The sequence below is a fragment of the Momordica charantia genome, assembly GCF_013281855.1.
Source record: "Momordica charantia cultivar OHB3-1 chromosome 9 unlocalized genomic scaffold, Mcharantia_2.0 BLBB01000009.1, whole genome shotgun sequence".
NCBI classification, from domain to species: domain Eukaryota; kingdom Viridiplantae; phylum Streptophyta; class Magnoliopsida; order Cucurbitales; family Cucurbitaceae; genus Momordica; species Momordica charantia.
The window spans coordinates 36,310-60,202 of record NW_028275167.1 but is presented as its reverse complement, the minus strand read 5'-3'; the positions used below and the strand labels follow the sequence as shown (position 1 = coordinate 60,202).

General features: G+C 33.4%; 2 protein-coding genes across 2 annotated transcripts; one reads left to right on the top strand and one right to left on the bottom strand.

Annotated features, from left to right (window-relative positions):
* The first annotated feature begins 2,243 nt into the window (after positions 1–2,243).
* Positions 2,244–4,429, top strand: LOC111024179 (uncharacterized). The gene is made up of 4 exons (XM_022301792.2): positions 2,244–2,429; positions 2,535–2,639; positions 3,497–3,618; positions 3,939–4,429. Exons 1-4 carry the CDS (start codon positions 2,311–2,313, stop codon positions 4,178–4,180), a joined length of 588 nt encoding a protein of 195 aa, XP_022157484.1. The 5' UTR covers positions 2,244–2,310; the 3' UTR covers positions 4,181–4,429.
* Positions 4,430–7,917: 3,488 nt separating this feature from the next.
* LOC111024177 (isomultiflorenol synthase) lies at positions 7,918–16,653 on the bottom strand. Its single transcript, XM_022301789.2, has 17 exons — positions 16,503–16,653; positions 15,895–16,110; positions 11,857–12,042; positions 11,664–11,753; positions 11,379–11,567; positions 11,221–11,305; positions 10,956–11,122; positions 10,485–10,676; positions 10,146–10,379; positions 9,913–10,035; positions 9,564–9,719; positions 9,406–9,452; positions 9,158–9,301; positions 8,873–9,050; positions 8,534–8,614; positions 8,257–8,340; positions 7,918–8,172 (listed from the first exon to the last, which is right to left on the bottom strand). Exons 2-17 carry the CDS (start codon positions 16,093–16,095, stop codon positions 8,029–8,031), a joined length of 2,301 nt encoding a protein of 766 aa, XP_022157481.1. The 5' UTR covers positions 16,096–16,110; positions 16,503–16,653; the 3' UTR covers positions 7,918–8,028.
* Positions 16,654–23,893: the final 7,240 nt, after the last annotated feature.

Genomic DNA, 23,893 nt, shown 5'->3' with positions numbered 1-23,893 from the left:
GAAATTAGAGATGAGTGAGGTTAGAAACAACGAGGCAAAGGGAAAGGAGATGTGAAGAGGTGGCTCAAACAAAAAGAAACTCTAAATGTATAAATATATAATAATAATATAATATAACATAATTCAGTTCGGGTTGAACTGATTTATTTTTGTTGAACCTGCCAACTGAATCAAACGGTTCGATTCACATAAAATTGGGGCTAATATTTTGAACCAATCACTAAAAGTCAGGTTGGATAGAAAAAATAGTTCTCTCCAAAAATGAAAAAAAAAAAAGAAGAGATAAGTACATTAATAGATCCTTTAGAGATACTAATTACACAAACGAATTTATTCTTAAAAATTTACACTTTTGTCTTAAAATACATAAATTCATTAACATTTTACCAATATATCTTTTTTTATATATGTGTAATTCAAAATAGAAAAATGGTTGATTTATACGATTTATGTTTTAAATCCCTAAATTACGCACTTTTTAACTTTCCTAAAAAAAACTTCACAATTTTTAGTTCTTTCTTCGTATTCTTCATTATTCTTCTTCATTGTCGCTTTTCATTGTTATTTTTGGCAGTCACCATCCTCGTCTTCTTAGTGTTCTTCGTTTTCTTCTATTTCCATTATCGTCAGCCGCTATCAGACTTGTTGTCAAACACCCACAACAACCGTCCACAGCCACCGCCATTGCCTCCTTCAACTTCTATTTAGTCATTCGGCGGTTAGATTTTAATATTTCATTATTTTGCTCATGATTTCGTTTTTTGTTTCAATTATTTGTTTATTTGATGTTTATTTCGACGTTTGGTTAAATTCTAGCACACATGCTAGTCATTTTTGGATGATTTTTGAGGTGCTTTGTGAGTGATTTTGGGATATTCATTAGATCAAAATTGGAGGAATTGTCACTGTCATTTTAAAAATTATTTTAAAAAATAGGTTGATTAATCTATGTTCAACTACTGTGATTATCGAGTCATACATATGCTAAGGCACGGAGAACGACCTGGGAGGTTGGTAGGCGTTACTTGGAACGAAGTCCCTCAGAGGTACCTGCAAAACAAATAGGCCACTCTGACGTCCAAGTCAGTCAAGAATTCAAGCTCAGACAAATTTTCATACATGGACTCGTTGGGTGGTGGTGTATTTATAATGGTCAATGTGGTAGCTACCTGTCCCATCTGGGTATTCTCCTGCTTGCACCGAGCTCCCTTAAGTGACCTTCGGTCCGTGCGTTTGACCGGTCCTTCATTTGCCTTCAACGACGAAGCCCTGGTGCTCCTGCTTTTTCCCTAAGTATTTGGTCTCGACCTGTTAGGTTGACCCTCTCGGAATTGCTCGAACAGGTCAGCTGTGCACAGTGGGTCCCTCAACATACTTGTATATAATTTTGTTGATATATATACGCGTATATATCCAATTTGCTAATTTGAAGCTTGATTTTGGTGAATCGATTCTTCATACTGCACTAAACACTTATAGTTTATAGCTGGATATAATTTATATTTTCATATAAGTGTATGTTAGAATGGTTGTTATTGGGATATAGCCGTATATAGTTTATATTTAACATATAGATCTATCTGAGAATGGTTATGGTAATTTCAATTGATCATATCTTCTGTTGTATATGTGTTAAGATTGATGCTTGGTTTAGGTTGTGGCTATATTGAGCATCTCATATGAATTATTTGATTATGGAGGTTATTTTATTTGGTTGTTTGTTTAATCTATTGGTTTATAGTCATATATATTTTATAATTGTTTTTGTTCGATGATGTAGGAAAGATATTGAAATTGAGCCAAAAATTGGAATGAAATGAAGTAAAATCCCGCGACTGATTCCAATGAATATTAGTGAGATGTAAAAAATATTTTGTAATAAAAATAAATTATTTAGTAGAATATTTTAAGAAGTAAATTAAGAGATGAGTAGAATAATTGATTTAGAGGTCACAATAATTTAATGATTGTAACATCAAATTTGAAAAATTAAATATTTTACAATTAAAATATGATAATTTATAATAAATATAAATCCCATAGATCAGGACAAAATGGATATTTAAAAAATCTTTTAAATAAATAAGTTTCTAAAATGGTTCGTCTAATACATTATCTAAAAATAAAAAATAAAAAAAAAATTCTCTTTCGATAGTTTGTGTAATTTAGTTTGGGCCGGGCTCAATTCATCTCGATTACATTCGAGATTTGAAGCCCACCCCACTGACCCAATCATCCGTCCCGCTTAATTTTAGATGTCCGCCGGCGAGCCTCGAACCAGAGTAAAAGTGAAGCAGAGACGGCGGTGCGATGGTGGAGAACGAAGGGGACGAAGGAGGTGAGCTTGCACAGCTTTGTGGTTCCCACATAAAGAAGAGAGCTCTCAGGAACAAAGCTCTTTCAGTGTCTTTCAATGAGAAAGACTTGCGGTAACCGTAAATTTGATAAATCGGTTAATTTGGAAATTTTTTTTTGGTATTGATTTCTAGTTAACTTTTGTTTTTGAATCTGATTTTGGCTTGGATTTTCCTTAGTGACTATGTAACTGGATTTCATAAGAGGAAGAAGAAGAGGAGAAAGGAAGCAGAGAAGCAGCAAGAGGAAGCGCATCAAATTACGCAAAAAGGTTTTAAAAAAAAGTGCTATTTTTCTTAAAAAAACTGATGAAACAGATTTCTTTTTTATTCTTGGGAAGTTAACTTTGGAGAGATATAAAAAGAAAAGGGAAGGAGAAACTACAATGATTGTTCTGCTCTTGAAAAATATGTCTCTGAGCAATACAACTTTTCTAGCCTTTACCGAACTTAGGATTGCACATGAAAATTCTTTTATGGTAGATTTTAGATTGTCCCAAGTTTAAGATTTCCTGGGGATTCTGGAGATCAGGCTAGTTATGAACTAAAGATACCAATTATGTGTAAGGTTAAAGAATTCATTTCAATCTTTAGTTTCATAGGTCACGTCGGGTGTTTAGGAGACTTGCACTTATCTCTCTTTCACAGATCTGCAAGCAATGATGTCTGAACTTAATTCTACGTTCATTGGTATGACAAAATTAGAAGGCATACTTATGCAATTAAGTTTGGGCACCTCTTGAAATGTGGAAACGTCAGATCGTTCCTTTGAGAAAAATTCAAATGGCCTTATGATTTTGACAATAATATCGCCACAAATGACCATAGTTAGGGAGGGTTAGGGAGGTGATTTATGTTATGAGAGACTGCCTAGTAGATTTTCTGTTACTTTTAATTGTGAACCCCTAAACGTTTCTTTTTCTTTTCATCCGGGATTTTTTTCTCTCTTTCGCTTTTATGCATATATCAAATCATTTTTCAACTGAAATGGTCCTATATAGTCATGTATATATTGTATTTTTATCACATAAGTTGTGTAAAATATTATTGACAGAGGAAACAAGAAAGAAAACTGCCTTTTATATTTTTTTTCTGTAGCATATGGGAACTATTATCTGAATGTCTCAAATTATCTCGCAGAGAAAGGAAGAAAAAGAGCTGGTGCTATATGGTGGTGTTCTACCAGCTGATTGGCCGGTTGACAAGCAGAATGATGATCATGAGGATGAGGACGAGGAAGAGAAGTCATTTGCCCCAATTTCTGGTGTTTTACAAAAAAATTCATATTAAACACAAGTCTCTTCAACTAAGCATGATGAAATAAAAGTAATTACAAGTTCGGCTGTCATTATACTATGGGAAGAAAGAAATGTCCATCTTAGAGAATCAGATCAGACATTATTTTTGTTCATAGGGAAGCTAAAAGTGACATTAACAACATTGTCTTCAAGCCTTCAAAATTTTCTTTGTAAAAACTTTGGAACCTGGAGAGTATTTTGCTATTAAACATGAGATTGTTATCTATGTTACAGAGCTACACATCATGTAGTTTTGATCCGAAGGTGTTTGTGGTTTTCTTTGTAGAGATGACGACGTATGACAGTGGTAACATTAAAGTCACGGTGACAACTAGTGAGGTATCTCGTGATGAAAAAATATATCCCATTGACAAGCCACAGACAACAACAAGCCAATTGGTTTCAAAGGATAAGAAGCACAATCTGCCAATTACCAAGAAGAAGCCATTAAATAAAGTTGCAAAACAGAAGTCAAGGCTGAAGCCCCGAAGTAAACGAGAGAAAAAGAAGGGAAGAAGAAAGAAATAGGTAACTAAACCAGCACTTTTCTAATTTTTTACTTAATGTTTGAAATGATGTGATTAATATGTTATCTCATGAGAATATGCCGAGGAGCAATCTTGAGTATGGGCTTATAAGGAATTTGAGGGTTTTGCATAACTTTGTTTTATTGTCTTCGATCTTCACTACTTTCATGAGGGAATGTCTTGAAAGAAATATTTTTCCCTACTAAAATTTGAAAAAGTATCAAGTAGTGTAAAATTATTTTTTAAAGTCTCTTGAAGTGTACTTTTCCTATTTCTACCATGATATTTATTTGTATCAAATTTGACTAATTCTTTCAAACAACAATGAATCTAGCCAACGTGAATTTAACTTAGTAGTAATTGACATCTAGATCTATATAGAATTGGTCCGAGAGCTCAATCACTTCATTATTAAATTATTTTAGAGGGAGTGGAGTAAATGTACAGTTGATGAATTGTAGGAAATAAGAAGAGAGATTTTGGTTGGGTGTAAAACTAGTTTAGAATCCCTACCCAGACCACGCCGTCTAGAAACACATACACTGGCATGGTACGGGAATGTAAATCCGTTGAATTTGAATTTGAATTTTAAGGCGTCTGACAAAAACCAGTGGCAGTGTGGTTGGATACATATATGGATCCGGATCCGGTCCCAGAGGTGGAGGTGGAGCCAGGATCTGAAAATGGTGACTTGTATGTTTCTGCAACTTCGGCTTGGGCCTTGGTTCTGGTTGATGCTTTCTTCCGTCGGCCGTGTCTAGGAATGTCTGGCACGGTGGGCTCGCCTCGTCGGGTGCGGTGTTTTTGATCGGAACAGCGTCTTGGCTTGGTGGTTGGAGACGGAGACTGCAGGGAGTCCACTGGAGCAGCGGCATTTCCAGTTGAACTTGAGGATTGGCGTGATTTCACAGAAACCTCCTTCTCTTTCACCTTCACCTTCACATGATCTCCAGGGGCAGGAAGACACAAAGGGGCAGATGAAGAAAACGATGGTGGCGTTTTAAATTCATTCATCTGCATGCCCATCCAAAAATTAGTCACCAATTCCAATTCCAATTCCAATTCCAATTACACAACTCTCTCTCTCTCTTACCAACAAAAATCTTACCCAGCTTGGAGAATTGATTGAAGGACCGTCCCAACCAATATGGGCAACATGCTTTACATCCGTCGGAAGCCCAATTTGCATCTCCGCCTGTTTCTCATTTTCTGTAAAAGCCAACAATCTCAAGTATTGGCATTCTGCTTTCTAATTTGCTAACATCCCATCCTACATAACACTCTTATTGACAAAACAAAAAATAAATTAGATATATAAAACAAAAATTATATTGTCAACTTGCCGAATATTTGAGATATATATCTTAGGCCCTTTAGAAGCCCCTTCACTTTGTTGGATGACATTCAGAATGTGATTATTGATATTTGGGACGTCTGAGCTGCCTATGAATATTATTATGCAGCTTTTCGACCTTTGTTTTGGAACATGTAGAATGAATCCAGTCTCTTCCAGCTGCTTCAAAGCTGAATGATTATCGAGAAACAAAAAAAGTTGTGTCATACAATTAAAATTAAATTTACGCAAAGAACAGAAATTTACCTTTTGAGAAATAAAAAGCAGTGAATTTTGTGAAAACAATGGGAGAAAGAGGTTCAAAAGGTACTGCAAGTTTTTGAGAAATGGGTGATGGAGTCATGAAGAAGAAGGTGGGGAGGTTGCCAAAAGGGAGAGGATTTAGACCAATTAACCATTTCTGTTCCAGAGAAAGCTTATCGATAATTGAATGGCAACTGGCAACCCCATTATTGTTTCTTTCTTTTTACCTCCACCCATCAACACCAGTAGTTGAAATCGAAATTTCAGCTGTTTTAAGATTTTAACCTTTAAATTCTAAAATTAGGAAAATTTTACAGCTTTCCTACTCGTGATTACAGGGTGTTTAACTCAACAGAATTTTTAGATTTAACGTGTCAGTGGGTAATAATTTGAATTGGGGAGGGGATTCGAAATGGAGGTATATGTCAATGGCAATTTCATAAGGAATGATAACTAGACAATGAACTCCCATGATAACAATGTTATTTCTTTGTTTTCTGCTTTTGAAAATTTTACTTCTTTTGCTTACCATTCCTTTATATATTTTCACAATTGTTTTAAATACATTTAAATTTATTTAAAAAAAAAACAAAAATTTGAATTTTTTTTCACTCTTTAAAAATTGTTTCTTTCTTTCTCTGGGTAGTGTGAGAGTAAGGTGTCTTCCAACTCTTCCCTATTTCCAACCCTGCAGGGAATTTCAATCCTCACCCTTGTCTTGATTTCGTCCACTTTAGGCCACGTTTACTTATCTGCAATTGTAATGAAAATGAATCGTGGAATGAAATCAATAATAATGAGAATGTCATTTCTTTGATGTTGTTTCCTATAAATTTTCTGAAATCGTAATCAGAATTCCTTTGATATTGTTTACTAGAACTATCTAGAATCGGAATCTGAATCAGTATTGCAATTACTAGTATACCCTTCATTTCTCTTTTTAATAGACGAGAGAGAAATGGTAAAAGTTGTAAATATTATATAATAAATATGTGGGGCCTACCGAATAAAATGAGATTGATGAGGTTATAGGAGTGTAATGAGATTAATGAGATTACAAAGAGGTGTGTCCCACCATCAAAGGTAACGAAAAATTTTATTACAGTTGATTACAATTGCGGATAAGTAAAAGGAGTCTCAATGAGTTCCTCATTCATTTTTGTATTTAGTTAAATATTTATAAATATATTACTTTTATTATATATATATATATATATATATATATATATATATATTCGAAATTATGTCTAGCGGAAAGTCAGCCTCATCATTCGAAATTATATTCGAAAATTTTGTATTAAAAAATTTTAAAAATTACAACCTAAATATTAGATATGTTTAAAACAATTTTAAATTTTGAATTTGGGAAGTTGGAGAGTTTCCTCGTTTCAAAACAATTATTTAAATGAGATATTGGGAGGTGGTAGTCTCTTTGTAATATGTACGAGGAGAAATAAAAGATCTAGCCTATTATATCTAATTTATTTTTTATAATAAATAAATAATAAAAGAATACATTAATATTATATAATATAAATATTAATAAATATTGGATCGGACTCAGGACTAGCACAAATTAAAAAATGAATATCCATATCCAATCCAATTAATAGAAGGTTAAATGGGCATGGCCGGTCAAACGTTGACCTTAGATAGAGCTTGGATCGGGCTTGGGCTGGACCTGGATCGGCCTTTAGGCCTCGAGCCCGATGATGAGGCTGAACGGAAAGTATGTCACATTAGCTCATACGTTTACATGACAACATAGTACGTACATCACCCTTTTTCTCAATTAACTTTTTGTTTACTCAAAATAATCCAATATAATAATTGTATTATATCTCAGCGCAGTAGTTGGGTCAATATAATAATTTTACCGTCTTTTAGTTTTTACTTGATATTTTACAGCACATAACCTAACTTTATCTTAGTTGTAAAGTTTATTTAACTAGGATGTTAGTCAGTTAGGTGGTTATTTGTTGGTCATAGTAGCTTTCATTATATTTTGTATCAATTATTCTATGAATCAGTAAAACTCTCTTCACTTGAATACATCACATATCATTTAATTTTGGCATAAATTCTGTGGTATCATATTCATCCAAGTTGTAAGATCAGAAACATAATGCGGCATCACTAAATTACCAAAAGTTGTGCTCAAGTACAATTAGCATCGCAACTTTTTTAGGTTATCATGAGACCGTTTAAACACGATTGAATAGTAAAAGTTTACATACTCTCCATTTGTAGGGTTAATTTAAAGCTGAATTTATTGTTTTTTTCTTGGAAGGCAAGGGAACCTTGTTACGGTATTCTCCTAGGGCCATCACAGGAAAAACTTCCCTAAATGCTGCAAAGTGTAAGGTGCAATTTTTGAAGAATTCGCCAGTAATTTCCTGCACATATACAAAGACATAATTAAGTGTATTGATTAGCGTAGGATTTTAGAAGCAAAAAGAATAATGGCGGTGGGCAATTACCTCTTGTGGAAAATCACCATCTTCAGTTTGAGAATTGATCAGCAACTTGGCAGCACGATGGATAGGAGTGGGGTCAACATCCGCCTGTTATGAAATTAATTATTGTTATTAAAGTGAGAAATATGTGAGTTTTAGATATCTTTTTCGCCCCCAATCCGCCCGTCCAACCAGCAGTAGCGGCCGGCGGCGCGCATGAGAGAGTGTCATGGGCTTGCCCCAAACATTCTTTATGTGAGTTTAGGGATGAAAAAAAGTAGTAGAGAGAGAGAGCACTTGCCTGCCCAGCACATATCAAACCCATCATACCCCATGCCGTCTGCACCAGATTTGATCGTTTCCCGTCTAGCGGTATATATCTCTATTTGGTGTGTCATGTATACAACAATTCAATTAATATAAACAATAATAAAAGGAAAATACTTGCCTCAGTAAGAATCAAATCTTATCTGACTCATTATTTAAAAAAAAAATGTTTGTTTTTGCATTTCTCTCTCTTAATTGATAAATATTTAACATTATTCAAGATTCCTTTAAATATTTTCCATAATATAATACACCTAGATTTAGGTAGCTAGGAGTAAACAACAAGATGATATACACGCATGTCTCAATTTACCTTATAAGGACATGACAAGTAGCTCTCTCCAAACCCTCCTTCTGGATTCTGTATTTTGAGTAGAAAATTGGCACCTTTACGAAGTGCCTCGCAATTCTGGTAAGTCTTCCCCGCCATTGACAATGCCTTGAGTGCAAACCATGTTCCATAAGTGTAGCATATTCCCCAATTTCCATACCTTTATATTCCATAAGTTAACTTGTGATCTTTAAGCTAAGATATATGACGATATAATTTGTTATATATGTTAAAATTAAACAAGAAAATTGTTTGTGATGTGTATACCAAGAACCATCAGGCAATTGTATGTCCTGAAGAAACTGAACGGCCTTGTTGATGAAATTATTTATCTCTTTCCTCCTGTGGCCGGGGTATTGTTTCCTGAACAAGAGTATGGCCTGCAACGCAGATGAGGTGCACTCCACATGCCTGAAATCACATTCATTAATTTTAATATAAAGTTTCCACGACAACTGTAATATATATATCCAAGGGGAAACAAAAAGTTCATTTCTGATAATTCTATATCATACTGGTGCTCAATTATTAGGTCTTCAAGAAATTCCACTGGATTCAGCCACTGATATCATGAGATGAATACAACAATTAGACAAAGGTGAGCGGAAATCATTATAATTAATTAAACGTATATAATAATAGTAGTCGAATGGTTAGCTTTATCAAAGTATACCTCCATCCAATAGTAAGTAGAGGCTGGTTCCCAAGCTGGTAGGCCCCCATTTTTGCTCTGCATGTTCAGTATCACATTAACAGCATCGTAGAAACGTTCGGGTTCCATCTTCTCGCCTACTATTTCAGGCGGCAGTGACGACAAAAGTAGGCAACACTGCAAAGTTCATTATATATTATTAATTAATGGTATACGTAGAAAGATCCAAATCAATGAAAGTGAGATATACAAGGGACTGGATACTCATTTATTTGCCAATTAGTTTTAAGATGTAACCCACAAATGGTATCAGAACTCAAAACACGAGTGAGATTAAGGGAAAAAGAAAAAAGAAGCTAGGTAGCTACACCTTCAAGTTCTCGGCAGTGCAATCAGAAACTTGCCATCCATGGTCACAGTCTGAGAAGGTCCAGGATCCTTTAGACATGTAGCGGAACATACTTCTGTAGTCACCAGGAGGATTGTTTCTAACCTTTTAAATTTGAAATAAACATATTGCAAAAGTAATTAAGGTGGGAAGTAGTATAAGGGAATTTTGGGATTTTATTGAATTGAATATATAGGTAAAGTAGGATTAATTACCTGAGAGTTGTTGATGAATTGATGGCCATTATTGAGGGTAGGCCCAATTTCATGGGTGATGTTACAAGAAAGTAGAGCTTGCATGGCGAGAGCAGCATCCCATGACTGGCTACCAAAACTTTGCATTTTCATGCCATCTTCGGCCATCCATAAATAATCAGGAATTCGAGCAAGATGTTTCTTCACATACTCACTATTGGGATCTTCCACCCAGCAAGCAAGCATGCACAAGGGCTGTGTGTGTAACACCATGTGTTCATATATATATATATTACTTAGAGCTGGAATTGATTAAAAATAGAGATGAATAATAATAATTAAGGTGGAAGGAAGGATAACCTTTTCGACACAGCCAATGGTAATATAGCGACTGTTTTCATCCTCGTAGTGAATATGTCTCATAGTTTCGTTGAGGGCTTTTTGGCGGATCAATTTGTTAAAAGGCCAACGGGTCATCAGTGGTTCACTCAGTAAGTAGAGAGTGTCCCACATCAGGTCTTGGACAAAGGGGTGTGGAAAGTACAGGTCTTCCTGCAACAACAACAATAATAAATTATTATTATTATAGAGAGATGATTAATAAGGGAAAATATATACTTAGCTCTCGTGAGCAATGTTTTCTGTTTTCTTACCATAGTTGAATATTTGACGGATAAAAATGAAAAATAGAGACTTTTTAAAAAAGTTAATGAGTGGTCAATCTTTTTTTTAATGATAAAATGATGGTGAAGACAAGATTCAATACTCTCTTTTTCAATTAATAAAATAGTGGGGTAGGTAATGGGATGTAAAATAAGGTAGCGAGTGTACCGTAGCGCACATATGACGAACTTTCCTCCAGTTAATTTGGTGGTAGCGCTGGGTGTGAAGTTCGTCTCTTAATTGCAAAATAAGAGGCGTTAGAGGTGCTTGAAACCTTTTGCCATACAAGTAAGACATGGGCATGTAGGTGATTCGCGTGTAGCACATCATGTTTGCTGTGAGCAGCATGCAAAGTAGCATGTAGTATTATATCATAAGTACTCAACGTGTAAGGCATGTATATACGAATAATAATTTGTAGGAGATGACTTACAGGGGTGAATGGGAACCCAAGTGGGAAACATCCAATATTCAGGGGGCATAGGGTTGCTGGCAGACCACTCGAACACGTTTAATATCTTCGATTGATCAAGTAAAAACAATTAATACAATACAAGAGGTAGGTGAAAAGATTAATAATTTAATATATACCGAGAGCCAAGTCTTGCCCCATGAAAGTATGGAGGTGACACCGCCGTGGTCACGGATCCAGTTTCTGCCTCTACAAACAGCCTCAACATCAGCTCCCTCGCCAAGTAAGCGTAAGGAAATGTAATTGAAGGTAGTGCAAAACATGTTGCTGTGACCACCTACGTGCAACCCCCATCCCCCGTCTTCATTCTGAAAACATCATCATCTCTTCATCTTATTAAAATTATAATTAAATTATACTACCAGCTCCTCCGATCCAATCATTTACTTTTACTTTTTAATTACCTGATGGTTGTATATGTAACGCATGATTTCTTTCTTGTGCTCTGAGCTGAATACTGTGTCCATAAAACCCATGATGTACATGCAAATTATCTGCCACAACCCCAAAGAATCATTAAATACTTTATTACAGGATAAAAAATAAGGGATTTAACAAAAATTTATAATAGAGATTTTAAGAGTCGAGAGTTCTCACCAAAGGGCACAGGTAAAATAAAGGGCCGGATGTTTCGCTGGGCCAATGTCCATCACTCGCCTGTATGGCTGCTAGGAAATATGCCCCTCTCCTCATTGCATCTGAAGCTATTTCGTAACTCAGTTCTTCTCCATCTTCAACCTTCACTGGTGGGATACTTTGTTTGAAATTTTTCTCTCTTAGAAGCTGCACCCAAATTACTATTTTTCTTCAAATCAATTCATTATAAACTAATTAACGCTCACCTCCTCCTTTACTATCCCTCTACGTACCTTTTTTTAAATGAATTTGTATATCATATATATCTTCAAAAAAAAAAAAAAGTTGTATACCATCTTCTTCACAACCTAAAACTATCCAAACAAATTAGTATATATTTGAATTTTGAAATAAGTCTTTTAAAAAGAAAATATATATTACAAACGAGTTTGGCAATTTCTTTAGCATTAGTCGTCTAAGTTAAGCATATCTAGTATATTTCAATTTTCGCCGCAGGTTGAAATAATTTGGCTGAAAAATTATAAAAGTTTGCAATTATAGAGGGTATGGACATATCACTAAAATAGTTAAAGAAAACGAAAAACAAAAAACTACAACGTATTTTCATTATTATAATTATAGATTAACTTATTAAAAAATCAAAAGGTTTATATATTTATTTGAGGAAAAACAAAAAGAGTTTATTTAGTTTTAGAAGCTAAAAGGTAGATATTAAATACTTAAAAGAAGTAGAGAAATATAAATTTTTAGGATTTAAAATATCAAATGACATACATTATGTGGAGAATTTTGTTTTTCTACCCATATTGACCACATGCCGATAAAACCTAGAAATATCAAGATATTCGACATATCAATACCTCTGGATATCATTTAATAAAAAAAAAAATCAAACCTTAGGCTCCTATGATGTCCAAGAAGGCCCAACTTCTTTAACATGTATTTACTAAAAAAGAAAAGAAAAGAAAAAAAACTTCTTTTAACATGTAGTGAAGGAAAGGTATTCATAGCAAATCTAACCCTTGATTTTCACAATCAACTCAATCCACGTGGGATAGTTCCAATCCCTAATTCCTAACACCTTTAGACCATATTTGCTTATCAGGAAGATTGAGAATCAACCAAAATGAAAATGAAACGGAATGAGAATGTTATTGTGCTGTTTATCAAAAATTTTTTAGAATCGGAATCAAAATTATTTGATGTTGTTTGCTAAAATTTTTTAAATATGAATTAGATATATGACAATTACTAGTATATATCATTTTCTTATTTCAAATTAATTATAATTAATAATTTTTTAATTATAATAATAATAAATTTTAATTTATTTTATTACTATATTATTGATAGTAAATATTTTTTTATCATAACAATTTATTTAATATTAATAAATAATGAATAATGAAAATAAAATTACATCCATTAAAATACCTTTTTTATTAGAACCATCGTCATTTGATCTAAAATATTATTAAGTTTTATTATTATAATATTTTAATAATAATGAATTCTATTTCTAAAAAATCTATTGATTTAATTATAATAACAAAATAAAATTAAAAAATAAATATAAATTCCTAATATTTTATATAATGAAATCACATCAACTAATGAAAGATGTATAAATTTTTATTAGAAGAAAAAAATTATTAGTAGTATAATGAAAATGAAGTAAAAAAATATATAAAACAATTAAATAAAAAGTGATGGTCTTATTAATACATGAGAGAGAAATAATAAAAATATAAAAGTAAATGTAATAAATGTGTGGGGTCCATAAAATAAGTAATGAGTATAAAATTGATTATGGTGTAAGAAAACAATGAGAATGCCCCATTTGAGGGAATGACAATGAAAAATTGCATGGGTTCCACCATTTGATTCAAATTTCAATAGTAAACACAATAAAAGAATTGATTCCTATTTCTTCATTCTCGTTCTTTTGAAGTAAACATAACCTTAAACTTCAATTCAGCATATCACCAATTTCAATGGTTGAAAAACGTTACAAAATTTTTATTCAGGGGACTCTATATAAAATTGAAGGATACCAAATTTTTGTCCAGAGAAATTTTTGATTGACTATTATATATATATTTTTAGTACACTACATTTTCAAAATAATCTCAAATTCATAGTATATATGGAGTATGTTAAAGAAAAAAAAGGTAATTTAGACAATTAATCTCTAAATTGCCGATTTTTTTTAGAATTTGTAAAACTCAAATTAAAAATTATATATGATAAAAACAATTGAATTAAATTTTTTTTGATGATTTATAAAGAAAAAAGAAAAGATGTAGATACTATAGTTTATAGAAAAAAAATATCTTATATATATGACAACAAATAAATTAAAAAGAAAAGTAAGTTTTGAAATTTCTGGGGAAAGGATTGGAAGTAATTTACTTAAATTCAAAATAATTGAAAATAATTTAGAAGTGTGGAAGAAATTTTTTTTTAAATGACATATTTATATAAAAAACTTATATATATATATATATATATATATATATTAAACGAATAAAATCAATACCTATATACATAGTAAATTGGAAAATTTTCATTTTCTATATTTTTTGAAAACGAAATAAGAAAATTCTTTCAATAAACATAGGAAGAAATTTTGTAATAAAAATTGCAACAATGAGGGGCTCGAACCTGCACCAGTAAGAAGGCTTTGGCCCACCTTCCACTGTGCCAATGAGTTATATCCATTATTATAGTCTATTATTTAATACATGTTTTAAAATTGAGGGACCAAAAGTTCATAAATTCAAATCCATACTTCCTCGTGTTATATTGGGAAAGAAAAAAAAAAACCCACAGCCCTTTGGCGTTCTCTCTCAACCCTTTCCCTCTCTCTCATATCTCACGTCACACTAAGTATAATATTAAAATATTATAATCGTTTACCTTTTTTTATTTTTTATTTTCTTTAATTTTAAAAATATTATTTTGATGTATATACTTTGTAATGAATTTTGTAATTGTGGAAATTTGAAAACAAAGAACATTTCAATAATTTAATTGATACTGACATATTTTCATTATCTTTTCACAATAATCATTAACATTGATATTTACAAATTAATCCTACTCATAAAAAAATAGTTAAATATAACATAATTAAGTGAACAATCAATATCTTATTTACTATATTTCACACAAATTCTATCTATTTCTATTAAATTTCATGATCTTTCCCAAAAATTTTCCCAAAATTTTTATAGACATCGATATTAAAATATATAAACATTATTTATATTTTTTTAGATATTATAGTTAGAAATTGGTCCGTAACTAATTATAATTTATGTCTTATTTATTAGTTGAAACAATTTTGATCAATATTCATATTCCATGGCTTTCATAATTTTTTTTTTAAGATTTTCATCGACATTAATATTTAAATATAAATATTACCTATGTTATTTATATGTAAATATATTAAAAGTGGTCCATTATAGAATAATTAAACCATAATCAAATTCAAAATCTTATTTATTAAGTCAAATAATTTACCATAATTTCAATGATTTTCATGATTTTTCCGAACTTTCCGTCCCTTTTGCGATGATGAGCGACGTGGAGCGATGGCGAGGGAGGGGAAGAATCAGCGATTTCTGGAGGTTGAAAGTTGAAACTTGGAATTGAGAAGGATTAGATAAAGAATTGATGAGAAGCGATTGGACTCCCGTAGAACTGAGACTCCGAAATTACTTAGGTGTTGCAGTTGCAGATCAAACGGCGCGGGTTTGGAGGGAATTAAAGATAGCCAGCTCAGCCGTGAGGAGCGCAATTAAGAATATTAATGGCCACCCGCATTAGTGGCGACGATGTGGATTCATCCACAATGAACAAGCAGAAGGCCGCGGATTGATCGCAGAAATTAAATTTGGGGATTTTAAAAATATAATGAGGTTGAAGAAAAGTTATTCGAAGGAGGGAGTATTTTTGGCATGTTTTTCTTTATTTTTTTAGAGGAAAAAAAATAATATGAAAAATGAAGAGCAAGTGAGCGATATAATATACCTGGGTTCGCCATAGGAGGTCGGCGCTGGGAAAACCCCTTAGGCGGTTTTTGGTGAAATCATTGCGGAGGCGTTCGACCTCGGCACGTTCCTCAGGCGTGCCAGCAGTTGGGTCAAATTCCCATATTTGCCTTCCCACGAAGTTGTTCATGCTGTAGATGTATGGGTCATTCCCACCATCTGCTACCTTCAGCTTCCACATGATCGATCACCTCAACTTTTTGCCAAATAATTAATAATCACACCATAAGTACTAGTGAATTAATGAATTTATCGAGTATCGACTTTGCAAGCTAAGGTGTTTTAATTTAAAACTTGTATTGTATCTCTGACTCTGTCTCTCTCTCTCTATTTAGACAAACACATCCCGCCGAATCTAGCTATGCACTGCACACACGAATAAAGTATGAAGACAATACGTCAAATTAACCAACTACCCTGCTGGCCTGCAACTCTAATACCATCAACATGATATATGCATGCCATCATAATTCATACACCTTCCTCTGCTACGCCTATTCTCTTCTCTTGGACAACAAAACAAACAACAAAAATCCCCCAAGGCCGGAGGTATATAGACAGCGGAGACAGGAATTTTTATATATATACCTGACAAGTAGCGACACCCGCTATGCTTCGCCTTCGCTACCTCAGCCTCAACAGTGACCGATATGGACGCACCACAACCCTCTTAGTCTTCCTTACTTTATATATACACAATGCATGCGCCTCCGGCTCAGCCTCACGCGCGTACAAAATATTCTTATAATTGTCTGGCATCTCTCAACTCAAATATTTACTCATTTCTGCCTAATTAACAAATTCCAGGAGTAAAAGAAATTGTAGGGGTGACAAAAATATTTAGTAAAATTAGTTAAATAGTAATAATATTTAGTTTTTTTTCAAATATAGCATCTTTTTATAGAAGAAAGAACAGATGTCCAATTTTACCAAAATGATATAGTAATATATCTAATTAATGATATATGTATGTGATATATATCTGATATGAGTATCTGATATACTTGCAATATGCATGTGATATACACCTGATATTCTACGAATACGAGTGTCTGTGCAATATGTATGTGACCTACATCTGATATGAGTGTTTGATATACTACATCTGATATATTGATATAAGTAAAAATTTGTGTTATATTTAAAATTTTAAAAAAATAGATGACGTATTTTGATCAAATACATAAAAATTTTTTGCTTCCCACCCCCATTTAAAAAAAAAAATCCGCAAATCAAACAATTTGTCAATCATTACATCACATTAATTAAATTACAAGATTTTTTTTTATTTTCCCTTCCAAAGTTTTATACCCTCAATTTTCAATTCATACACTTAAGCCATAAATTTTATATTTATTTAGCCTAGCAGCAAGGTAACATTAAAATAAGTTAATTTACAAAGAATATATAAATATACATATGTGTGTATCTGTCTAGTAATTAGCATGCAATGCAATGGTTTCAAAAGAAAAAAAAAATACAGTTATTTTGTTTTGGACGCGTTCAAAGATGATGATGAAATAGGTTGGTGGCAACATTTTGAATTTCCTAATTAATTAACTCCTATACACCTCACCATCTATATAATTCCAAACATTTCAACTTGATCGTATCAGGTATGATAGTGTTTGGTCAACACAGCTACCAAATTTTTTTATCAATTTTTTTATTATAATTTTTTTTTATCGGTGGTGACTTGGACCTTTTCTTTTCCTTCTGCCCATTTGACGTGCACCCCCACCACCACCAACATCAACATCTCTATACTTCCATTAAAAAATTATATTTTCTTCTTCTTTCATGTACAACCATCCCACTCTTGATTAATTTCCCATCAACATCAACATCTCCCATTTTAGTTTCAATTTCAATTCCATTATACTATTATTGTTATTTTTTGAAGGCAAACTCCATTACCTTTAATTTCCTTCAACTTCATTGATTTTCTATCCTAATGTACAAAAAAGTGGAGGTAAAATTTTCCAAAAAGTGGAACTACAAAATTTCCTACGGGAAAAATCTTATATTCTCGTATTGAAAATTTTAGAAGGTAAGTTAGAGGATTTTTTAAAAATATTTCTATATAACTTTTTGAATATAAAGACAGTTAAGAGGGGCAACTCCCTTCATCCTCAGTCCTCCCTCGTTAATACCACCTATCCACCCAATCATACCCCCTAACCCATCTATGTGCTATCTAAAATCTACGTGGTATACTTTTGTTAAATTCATTCTTACTTGAATTTTAAGTTTCAATTATATTTTTATTATTTAAAAATTTTCATTTTTACCATTCACCTTTAAAATTGTTTCAAAATAATTCGCTTTTTTACAAATTTTCTGTAATGGAGATAGAAACATGATTGTGACAATAATTGTTAAAATTAAAGGTACCCATGGTGGATATATGTGACAAGTTTTAATTATGCTCTTATTAAGGTAAGTTTCAATTATATGTTCGTATTGTTTCAAAAATTTCATTTTAATTTTTACATTTTAAAATTGTTTCAAAACTATCAGCTCCATAGATTAAGATATGAAAATATATGATGGGAGTGATGAGTTCTAAATCATGTAAGTTACACATGACATTGGGCGCACAATGGTAACTGAGCTGTAAAGGAAAAAAAAAGGTTTTAGCGATCAATTAGGGGAAATCATTTGGGAGAGTTTTAGTCAAAATGATGTTATTTAGGGGAGCCGCACATTATGAAAAATAAAATAAAGTGGCGCATTAGAAAAAATCAACGGCCTGATTATTCAACTATTAAAAATATTATATGGAAAAGGTGGACGAGAGTAGAGTCAAGGGAGAAAGGTTATGGAAATGAATACATTCGTGAGAGAAAAAACGTGGGGAGGGGTTGGTCTCTTGGGAGAGTACAGTGACAAATCGCTTAGAGTCTTGAAATACCACTTGTTGATACTTGGATTCTGGTACATCAACTTACTTCATTCCACACACAAGATTTGGATATTACGGGATCGGATACCTGCAAAACCAAACAAAATCTAATCCGGTGTGACTTTAGTCACACTGGCTCTGATGCCTATGTTAGCAAAAGGAGAGATTACTAAACAAGTAAGATACTTGAAAGTGTAGTTCTGACTTACCTTCAAGGGTTGACCCCCTCCTATTTAGTTGATTCGCCTCCCTAGGGTTTCTCAGGATGCCAACCCTAGGTTTGATATTCGTGGGCTTTGGGTCGGGATGCCTCCAGCATCGGTAGAGGAACGGGTATAAGGCTCGGCTTTGGGGCCCGAACGCCACACACTTGAAACAGGGACCGAGAGGAAAAAAGGAGAGCACTGAGGGCGACCTTCTCAACCTAAGGCCGAGAAGGGTTCGGTGCCTCGGCATGGAGGTGGGGTCGACCCTTTGTTGGGCCGACCTCCGTGCCTTGGACCGACTCTGCCTGTCGATAGTCTCGGTTGTCCCTCTTGATGTAGTCATATTGCTCTGTACATAACACCACCTATCTTGAGTTCTAAAATTCGAGTCTTGTGCTGGTTGTTTAGTTCAAGCAACAAACTCCAGTTATTGGTATCCACTAACATAAATCACACGATATAGATTGTAGAAAATAAGAAAACAAAAAAATACTCAGGATTGTTTGAAAGTATTGGTTTGCCTTCACCCAACGACTTGTCAAAACGGGCAAAGGATTACAATTTGAATCCAAGTACTAAATGCCTTGGTGGGCGAAGGTGACCTCTCCCAACCGTTTTTCCTAACCGTCAGATGAGGTCTTATTTTAAAACACGCATATTAAAAAATAGGACAAAATAAATTTTTGGTCCCAGGTTTGAGGTAGGTGTCTATTTGGTCGCTGAAGTTTCAAAATGAACACGTTTTGTCCTTGAGGTTTGAGTAGGTGTCTACTTGGTCTCTGAAGTTTCAAAATTAACATGTTGGTCCTTAAGGTTTAAATTAGGTGTCAACTTGGTCCCTAAAGCTTTCAAATGAACACTTTTGGTCCCTGAAATTTGAGAAATAATTCTAAATGGTCCCTGATTTTTTTTTACTGTTAATTAACTAATAAATGGCGTGGCAAATTGCAATTAAATTATTTATTGTAGTTGCTGACATGACAATTTATATTAATTAAATAATATATGTGTCGGTGATGGTACTTTGTCTCTCCTCTCCTCATCTCTTCCTCTCTCTTTCTCCTACCTCTTTCGGCGACCACCACGTCTTTTCCGTCGTCGTCCACCATTCATACCAGACACATATTATTTTTAGAGACCATTTAGAACTATTTCTCAAACTTCAGGGACCAAAAAGTGTTCATTTTAAAACCTCAGGGACCAAATTGACACCTAATTTAAATCTCAAGAACCAAAAGTGTACATTCTGAAACTTCAGGGATGAATTAGACACCTACCTTAAGCCTCAGGGTAAAAAAGTATTCATTTTAAAACTTTAGGGACTAAGTAGACACCTACCTCAAACTTCAGGGACCAAAAATGTATTTTGCCCTAAAAAATACATGGGAAAATTGACAAAATAAGCTTCCTGAGAGGCCCTCTTAAGTTTTTTAATCGCTCCTCTCAAAACACAAGTTTTCTAGTCATTGCTGACATCACCTACTTTGCCAAATGACCTCCCATGCCTCTCCTTACTCTACTACTAAAGTTTTTAGTTTCCGTCCCTTTTAGGTTTTCTCTCTTATTTCTCTTTTTATTTATTTCTTCTATATACCTCCATCTTCCTCCTTTTCCAGATTTTTTTCTTCTCTCTTTCTCTTTTCCATGTCTTCCGCAAGCATGAGTTTTTTCTTGTTTACTCTACCAAATCTCTCACCATTTTTTAAATAGCAGCCTCCATAATTCCCGTGACCTTCAACAATCACCGGCGACGGATGCATCAAAGCCGACGAGGGAGGTCGTTCGTCAAAGAAAGAGGCTCAGGAGAGGAAGAAAGTTACGATGGGATGGGGAAGGAGATAGAGAGAGAGAGAGTTGAATAAGAGAAATTTGAGAGAGAGAGAATTGAGCGAGAGAGACAATTGAGCGAGAGAGAGAAAACGAGAGATGAGTGAGCGAGAGCGAGATTGAGCGAGAAACGATTTTAAAAATTGGAATGGAGAAAAACGAAATCTCAAATTTAAAATACTAAGCATTGAAGATTTTTTATCTAAAATTTAAAATTATAATTGATTAATTTTAGTATATTCAAATTTGAAATTTAATTTAGATTTGTTTTCTTAATTGTTTTTTTCCCTCTTTAATTATTTAAACCAATCATTTGAAAAATTAACATAAATCTCTCCTTTAATATCTCCCCTAATTTTGATTAGGATTAGAATTTAAATTTGTAATTTAATTAGGTAGTCCTCCTTTAATCGTAGAAGTATAACAAAAAATCTTGTTTTTTCCTTAATCTCTTCCTCATGACTCTGCTCCTTTAGTCCTAAATTTAAAATTTAATTTAACTCAATTTGGTGGAGTAAAGAAAAAAAAAGAAAAAGAAAACAATCCCTTTTTTTTTCCTAACCATCCCATTTTTTTCGTTATTATCACCACTTCTTCACCTCTCTCTCGATCTCGCTCTCTCCTTCTCGATCTCGTCTTTCTCGATCTCGCTCTGTCCTTCTCGATCTCACTCTATCGATGACGTCGCTCTCGTTCTCTCGTTCTCGCTTTGTCCCTCTCTCTTCTCTCCCCTCTCTCCTCTCCCCTCCCTCCTCGACACATTTGGTTTTGGTTTCATGGAGAAGAAGATAGTCCGTATAGGGACGTGCAAGAGATATAGAAGGAAAGTTTTTAAAATCTTGAAAATTTGATTTTAGAAGAGAGGGGGAAAGAGTTGGGAAAAATAATAAGGAAATTTTTATCTTATTTCATATGCAAATTATTCTCTCCCTCTTTCTCGCCGCCGGCAATGTTGTCATCGTTCAACAATGTTGCCGGAGAGGCCACCAGGGAGGCGCAAGAGCTCGGGATGGAAGCAGCGGACGACAACCGAACGGGACCTCCACTCGTTGAATTCCTAGCAAAGACGCCAAAAACTGGTGTGTGTTGTGTAGAAATCATGGAGAATATCAAGCAAATCTAATAAATGGAGGAAAGAGGAGGAGAGAGAGAAGAGATGGAGTCTGGAAGAGAAAAAAAAAGTAAGGAGGGGCATGAAATGTCATTTGACAAAGTATGTGATGTTAGCAGTGACTAGAAAACTTGTGTTTTGAAGAGGGTGATTAGAAAACTTAACAGGCACCGCTTATTTTGTCAATTTTTCCTATATCGACCATTTTGCATAAACCTTCGGGAGGAATTCAGTTCGCCGGATGTTGTTTGAAAACCTTTGGGCCAAGTTGGCTTCTCCTGTTAGTGTGTGACAACTGTCGAGAGAGGTTTTATTTATTTTTTAAAAAATTGTTTGGATGTAACAATTATCCCGATTGTCTTTATGAAATGTCGAGCGAAGATGACCTCTTCCAACAGTTTTTGACAAATGTCGGGCGAAGTCTTATTTAACCCGAACTTGTTTATGTGGTCGGGAGAAAGAGCTTCAACCGACGGTTTCAAATGCATCGGCAAAAACACGGTCGAAAAAGCCATAAATAATACTTGTAGTGAGATTTTATTTAATTATATAAATAAAAGTACCTTGGTCAAACTCCTGGACCTAAATTTTAAATGTTCTTCATGTTAGGTTTGTAAGGTGAAGGCAAACAAAATCCCTCGTTGACTAAGGAAATAGGTGATTATGGGTATATAGAAAAGGACAATTACCTCATGAGGACTTTTGGGTAAAATCAAAAGAAAGAGTTATACGTAAAGCAGACAATATCATATTACTATGTACCTTGATACCGCTGACATCCTCATGTCAAGATATCGTGCAAATTATTTTAATTTTGTAATTCAAAATCTTGCTAACAAAATCCTTAGGAGAGATTTTTTAACTTGTTGATTCAACACTGGTTTTAGTTTGTCAAGATTCAAGGTAAGGAAACTTGGTCAATAAATGGATGCGTAGGAGGTAATTAATCAATATAATATTAATATACAACTCATATTTGACGTAGTCATACAATGAATTATGAATCATAGGTTTACAATAACTACAAGATTAGTCATTGGTTGCGTGAAGGGCATGATATGAATAGGAAAAACAGAAATGAACTTAAAAGATGCCTATATTTATTATTATTAATTTTTTAAAGTAAAGATGCATATATTTAGTAATTATTAAAAAGCGGAAAGACGCCGTATTATACTTTTTTTAGTACATTAAGTGAGGTGGAGGATCAAACTCACAACATCGTATTGTGCTTTGACTTAGATGTATGTTAATATTGATGCACTGGCCACGCCAATTTTTTTATTTATTTAACAACCCCACAATATTATTTTCTTAGTTATATTTCAAATTCTTATATTTTCATATTATTTGTTAGAGTATAAAAAATATTATATTTCCAAAATTTTGTTGGTAAATTGTATCAAGAAAATTTTAATGGATAGTATTTAAAAAAATATTTGCAAACATGTGATTTTCTAAAACTAATTGTGAATGTGTCATTTAAAAAAATAATTGCAAGTATACCATTCTTTTAAAATTAGTAAATCAACATATGTGAATCAATGATTATCCATATTAACCAAGATATTGATTAACACTGCAATCTTAGTATATCATTATTAACAATTTAACATATATTGATCAACCATTGTCTCAATATATACATTTTTTTTAAAAGAAAATTGACTTATATATTGATTAACTATTATCATCCTCTATATATATATATTAAATTGGAAAAGAGTATACAAGCACACAACTGAGGCTCCATCTAATTAACCCATATATCCCCCAATCACTGATATACATCCGGCGTCTTGGTACGGAGTTGGATCATCGGCCCGAGTGATGACTCCCCTTATTAGGGATGAAGAGAAATATAGATCAATCAATCATTCTGTAGTTTCTTCAAACATGAATTATTTTATTTCCCCCTTCTATAGATTAA

What these genes read in the sequence shown, in the direction of transcription:
- LOC111024177 (XM_022301789.2), bottom strand. Translation starts at nt 16,095, where the DNA reads ATGTGGAAGCTGAAGGTAGCAGATGGTGGGAATGACCCATACATCTAC. An exon ending in CAATTGCCTGATGGTTCTTG is followed by an intron (nt 9,051 to 9,157) that starts GTATACACATCA and finishes TGGAATATAAAG; the next exon opens with GTATGGAAATTGGGGAATAT. An exon ending in ACTTGTCATGTCCTTATAAG is followed by an intron (nt 8,615 to 8,872) that starts GTAAATTGAGAC and finishes CACACCAAATAG; the next exon opens with AGATATATACCGCTAGACGG.
- LOC111024179 (XM_022301792.2), top strand. Translation starts at nt 2,311, where the DNA reads ATGGTGGAGAACGAAGGGGACGAAGGAGGTGAGCTTGCACAGCTTTGT. An exon ending in TTCAATGAGAAAGACTTGCG is followed by an intron (nt 2,430 to 2,534) that starts GTAACCGTAAAT and finishes GATTTTCCTTAG; the next exon opens with TGACTATGTAACTGGATTTC. An exon ending in GTCATTTGCCCCAATTTCTG is followed by an intron (nt 3,619 to 3,938) that starts GTGTTTTACAAA and finishes TTTTCTTTGTAG; the next exon opens with AGATGACGACGTATGACAGT.